The 6,000-nt window shown below is 41.5% G+C and overlaps 1 protein-coding gene across 1 annotated transcript in view; it reads right to left on the bottom strand.

The window, feature by feature from the left end:
• Window positions 1–1,074: 1,074 nt before the first annotated feature.
• The window catches only part of GFM1 (G elongation factor mitochondrial 1), a gene marked incomplete at both ends in the record, with an annotated part of 54,176 nt that continues 49,250 nt past the window's right edge, over window positions 1,075–6,000 (bottom strand). Inside the window, 3 exons of the mRNA XM_080695763.1 lie at window positions 1,075–1,206; window positions 1,535–1,588; window positions 2,371–2,531. Of these exons, the coding sequence (XP_080551889.1) occupies window positions 1,075–1,206; window positions 1,535–1,588; window positions 2,371–2,531 (347 nt within the window). The remainder of the gene's footprint in view (window positions 1,207–1,534; window positions 1,589–2,370; window positions 2,532–6,000) is intronic.

Genomic DNA, 6,000 nt, shown 5'->3' with positions numbered 1-6,000 from the left:
GAGAGCCCAGAAGAGAAAGAGCAGCCATGAGAGCAGCAGGGTCACAGCAGGGGTTCCTCAGAGCTGTGGTTCCTCCACAGCAAAGGGGTGACATGGTGGCTCCCCTGCAGGCAACAGCTTACACCTCAGCAACCCTATCAGAACCTAGCTTCGCTGCCTTTCCTTGTCTCCTATGAAATGATGCACTCTGATCGCCTTGTCTCCTGAGCCGAATTCTTTTGCTCCTGAAGATGGGAACTGAGGCAAGCTAAGGGTCTGGGAGAGACTTCCTCACCCAGGCCCAATGTGTAGTGGCTCCATCTCAGTATATGGAATCCCCTTCTAAACAAAAAAGCGTGCCCATTAATGATATTCTGAAAGGTGTCATGGTGTCAAAATTCTCTTTCAAGTCTTTAGCAAATAATTATTTAAATACCCATATATGAGACATAGACAATGGTCGAATTATTATTTGATAAATTGTTAAAGTATCAACTGCTGAATCTAAATGAAAGGAATAGATGGCTCTTCTGTGTATTGTTTTTCCAGCTTTTCTATATTTTGAAAATTCTCATGATAAAAAAAAAATTGGAAGCCGGGCGTGGTGGCGCATGCTTGTAATCCCAGCATTTGGGAGGCTGAGATAGGATGATAGTGGTTCACAGACAACCTTAGCTACTTAGTGAGGCCCTTTGCAACTCAGTGAGACCCTGCTTCAAAATAAAGAATAATAAAAATAGGGCTTGGGGTGTAGCTTGGAGGAGGTAGAATGCCCCTGGGTTCCATCCCCAGTACGAAAAAAAAAAAAAAAAGGGACCATTTACACACATTCTAAACTCAGTATAACTGAAATTAATCTTTTTCTCTCTTAAATATTATATTTATTTCAGTAATATTTTGAGGTTTTTCAATGAACTAAAACCAATCAACAGAGTTATGCTGTACACAGAATTATCTCTGAACATAATAGAAGCTCCTGAATGTGAAATATGAAGGGGCTCCTAAAATCTGTCTCCGCAACTTGAATTCATTTCACCAGAATCCATCATATCTAGACCTGCGGATTCAATTACAATTAACTCGACACGAGAAAAGTCAGTTCTTGGCCTTTCCTTTTTTGGCGGGAAGTTGACCTGTAGCTTCCAAGTACTTATTAACGAGGTCTTCTTGTGTGGAAGGTAAACATGGCTGATACCGGCAATACTCCATTGTGTATTCTCCCTTTCCCTAGGGGTTTGAAAAAGAGAGAAAAAAGAGATATTATTGCGTAGTCATCAATTCATGCTAAATCAGAATTTCACAAATTTAATCATTTTGTGGGGTGGTCTTCTGAAGACCATATACATATATTTTGTTGTGTGTGGTACTGGGGATTGAATCCAGGGGCATTCCACTTCTGAGCTACACCTCCAGCCCTATTTATCTGAAACAGGGTCTTGCTAAACTGCTGCGGCTATCCTCACCTGTGATCCTTTGTCTCCGCCTTCCAAGTACTGGGGATACAGGCAAGTGACACCACACCCAGCTTTAGAGTGAAGTTTAAACACTTGCTTACCTCTGTGCAAGACCTAAGTTCAGTGGAATAACCAAACATATCATTCAGAGGAACCTAGAAACAAACACAATAGGTAATTTAGCACTGCTTACTAAAAAATATCAGAAAAATATAGGATATTAACCACTTAATGCCTCACTACTTTTTGTTTCAAAGAATTAAAAGCCAAAGAGAAATATTTGTTTTATTCAACATGGAAACACTATTTCAAAATGATTTTGCCTGTCAGACACAACTGGAAGCTAAACCATTCCGGTTCCACAGAAGAGATGCCATGGAGGGCCTTCCTTCTTCACCCCCTCCAAGCTCTGCACGAGGCTTGAGCATCTTCTGTGACAAGCTAACACAGATTTCCTGTGGCGCTGGGATGGAACCGGGGCCTCTTGCATGTTAGGCAAGCGCTCGGCTGGTCTCTATCTGGCTTCAGTGATACGCTAACAGTGGTATCCTGCAGGAGGCCCTCTGCAACGTGCTTAACACTTTTTGGCCATGACATTTAAGTCAAGACAGATACAGGCAAAGGGATTATACAGTATCTCAATAAACTAGAAGTAACTAGAGTCAGCAATGCAAGTAAGCATAAAATGAGAAAGAAAAATAACTATACTCCTAAGAAAACGGCATGTATACAAAAGGCCAAGATGAAATGTATGTTTTTTGCTTTTGTACTTAAGAGTTGCTTTAACAGCAAATTATAGAAATTGCCACATATTTAGAAGCCACAAATTCAACCAGAAAATGTGTAAATTTGTTCTACAATTCCACAAACAAGAGCTAACTGCTTTCCTCCTGTGGATAATCAAAATGCAAGGTTGTCAGTGATCAACAGCTCTTACGTCCGCATACAGTGTGAAGTAGTCCTCACTTCCGTCTTGCCCCGTGATCACCCCGTGCCGCCGGTTAATTCCTCCAATTACCGCCCCCTGGAATTCATTGGGGGCTATAACTTCCACAGACATAATAGGCTCAAGAATACATATTGTTGCATTTGCCAAGGCTGTGATTAAGAAAAAAAAAGTTTATCAGTAAACAAACTGAACTTTTCCCTTTTCAGCTCCATGAAAGGGAGACAGATGGCATTTTCCCAAAGGTACATACACAAATAATGAGCTTCAAATATTTGATCTGGACTCATTTTTCTAGTAGCAGAAGTCTTTATGTAGAAATTCCAAAAGAACAACACTTAATTCTTATATTGGTATTTCCATGACCATATTTTTTTTTTTTGCGGGTCTGGGGATGGAATCCAGGGGCATTTGACCTCCAAGCTATAGCCCCTGCCCTATTTTTTATTCTTTATATTGAAATCGGGTCTCGCTGAGTTGCAAAGGGCCTCACTAAGTAGCTGAGGCTATCCGCGAACCGCGATCCTCCAGTCTCAGCCTCCCAAATGCTGGGATTACACAGGCTACCACGCCTGGCTTCCGTGACCGTTTATTTTTATCCTTAAAACTCATTAAACTTCAGAGACTACAAAAGAATCTTAAAACATCATCTAATCATCAAGTCCTTTACCATACACATTATTCAGTTACATAATCTCTCTGGACATCTTCAGGGGGAAAGACATGACTGTTAAACCTTTTTTATTTTTTTATTTGTGGTACTAGGGATGGAGCCTAGGGCACGGTACCTCCAAGCTACACACCCAGTGTTTTTTAAGACTGGTCTAAGGTGCTGAGGCTGGCCTTAAATTTGCAATCCTCCTGTCTCAGCCTCCCAAGTGCTTGTTAGGTCTTTGACCACGGTAAACCCATTCTTTCTTGTTGGTCTCTGGCAGGTCAGAATGTTTTTTTTGAGGGGGGGGGAGGTTACTGGGCATTGAACCCAGAGGTATTCTACTTCCAAACTATACCCCCAGCCCTATTTTTTATTCTGTATTTTGAAAGAGAGTCTCACTAAGTTGCAGAGGGCCTTACTAAGTAGTAGAGGCTGGCTGTGAACCTGCGATCCTCCTAACTCAGCCTCCCAAGTGCTGGGATTACCAGTGTGTAGCACCATGCCAACACAAGTGACTTTTTATTCTAAGAAAATCATTGTTATCACAGAGTGGGTAAGGCTGCAAAGGGTACCCTTCACATCCTTAGAGACAACAATCAAGTCATGTCTGAGATTTAACTTTCCTTTTCTAAGCTGAACAACTTTACCACCTGACTAAGAACCATATGTCCAAATTTCTAGTTTCTGCTGTACCTCTATCAAGTTATATGTCTTCTAAAAAAGAGCCTGTCAAAGTTTCTTCACCTACAAAATAAAGAAACTGGAGCTGGGTGTGGTGGCACACTCTTTTAATCTCAGTACTTGGGAGGCTGAGACAGGAGGATCGCAGTTCACATACAGCCTCAGGTACTTATTGAGGCCCCCCACAACTTGGCGAGACCCTGTTTCAAAATAGAAAATAAAAAATAGGGCTGAGGGTGTAGCTCAGAAGTAGAATGCCTCTCAGTTCCATCTCTAGTACCACAAAAAATTAAAAACTAAAGATACTGAACTAAATGTCAAATTTCATTTCAATACTAAAACTTAGTATGTCGGTATTTGTTTTCTATCCCATTTAATACATTACCAGGACACATCTCACTGATATCAAATGTAACCACAGAGAGTACTACAAAACTTCAAACAGTTGTACTTAATTTGGAAGTTGTGCTATTGAGGGTCCAACCAACCAAGACACAAAAAAGATAACAATGAAACTATTTTGTTTTAAAATAATCTTCACTTTTCCAGAAACATCACTGTGTTTATAATAAGCCAATTAGCAATCATCCTTGCATATTCACTAAAGCATTTCTCCTAAGAACCCGTTAGGGGCTGAGGACTTAGCTCAACGTGTGCAAGGCCCTGGACTCAATCCCCAGTACTGCCCCCCGCAAAGTAAATAAAAATAAAACCAGTATTGGTTTAAGGATACAGAGTCACCCCTCAGGATCAGTGGGTGATTGCTTCCAGGACTTCCCATGGATCACAAAACCTACGGATGCTTAAGTCACTCTCGTAAAATGGCCCACTATTTACATATAACCTATATACATCCTCCCATATACTTTTTAGATCACCTCTGTATTACTTAAAATACCAATACAGTGCAACTGCCATGCAACTGTTCTACCATATTGCTGAGGAAATGAAGACAAGCGCGTGTACACATTCAGTACAGTCTCAACCACCACAGGCCCAACAACGTGGTGCCTGAGAAGCAGGGCAAGTGGTGCTCTGACAGGGGCGTGGGAGAAGGTCTGCAGACCCGTGGGAGGCCACAGCTGCCCGTTCACACAGCCGCAAGCACACCTCAAACTCAAGTTCTGTTTTCTGGAATTTTTTTTCCAAGTATTTTCAATCTGTGGTTAGTTGAATCCACAGATGCAGAACCCATGGATACAGAAGACCAACAATATTCACATTTAAAATTATATATATATTTTTGGGTACTGGGGATAGAACCCAGGGGCATTCTACCTCCGAGCTACACCCCCAGCCCTTTTTTTTTATTCTTTATTTTGAAACAGGGTCTCACTGAGTTGCAAAGGGCCTCACTAAGTAGCTGAGGCTGTAATGTGAACTGCGATCCTCCTGTCTCAGCCTCCCAAATGCTGGGATTACAAGCACTGCCACCACGCCCAGCTTAAAGAAATATTAACAATTCAAAAAATATTTTACCTTACATCTACCTTGACTAAATTAGTTCTAATTAGTAAATTTTGTTCTGAAAAAAAAAAAAAAAAGGGATAAGTGAACTTACAATACTACTACCAACTCCTAAGCCTCACTGGCTCAGCCCTGCTAACCTCGACACAGGTATCTCTATCAGACTAACAATTCTAGACTGCAGAAAAGCTCCACTTTTATAATTTTTTGGGTTAGCCCAATAGCAGAGCTTCCTGGGCTCCAAAAGCATACAATGAATATGAAAAAAGGACCCTGAATGAAAGATATGAGCAAACTCAGATTATCTAGTGTTCTCAATGAGTTAGACTTAGATTATAAAGGGTCATATTTTTTATTAATTTACTTTTTGCAGTACTGGGGATAGAACCCAGAGGCATTCTACCTCCAGGTTATACCCCCAGCCCTATTTTTTATACTTTATTTGGAAACAGAGTCTCACTACGTTGCTGAGAGCCTCACTCAGTAGCTGAGGCTGGCTTTGAACCTGTGCGATCCTCCTGTCTCAAGCCACCCAAGCGCAGGGATTACAAGCGTGCGCCACCATGCCCAGCAAGGGGTCATGTTTTAAAGGAAAGTAGAGCGCTCTCATCACTCAACTCTTGAGCATAGCTGGTCTAGTCCTGTTTCACATGCCCTCATCCTGCACCCTCCTTTTAACTCCCCTTCATCCCAACTCCATCTCCTGACTGACTTCCAAATGAATCTTCCATGTCCTCCTGTGACTCTATCCCACATGACAAAACCGCAGAGCTAATTCACCTGTCACTTTAATTGTCCTTGGCAGCTAAGCACTAAAA

The sequence above is a fragment of the Muscardinus avellanarius genome (genome assembly GCF_963383645.1).
Source record: "Muscardinus avellanarius genome assembly, chromosome: 5".
NCBI classification, from domain to species: domain Eukaryota; kingdom Metazoa; phylum Chordata; class Mammalia; order Rodentia; family Gliridae; genus Muscardinus; species Muscardinus avellanarius.
Note: the sequence above shows the minus strand (reverse complement) of the source record. Positions and strands in the feature narration are given on the sequence as shown.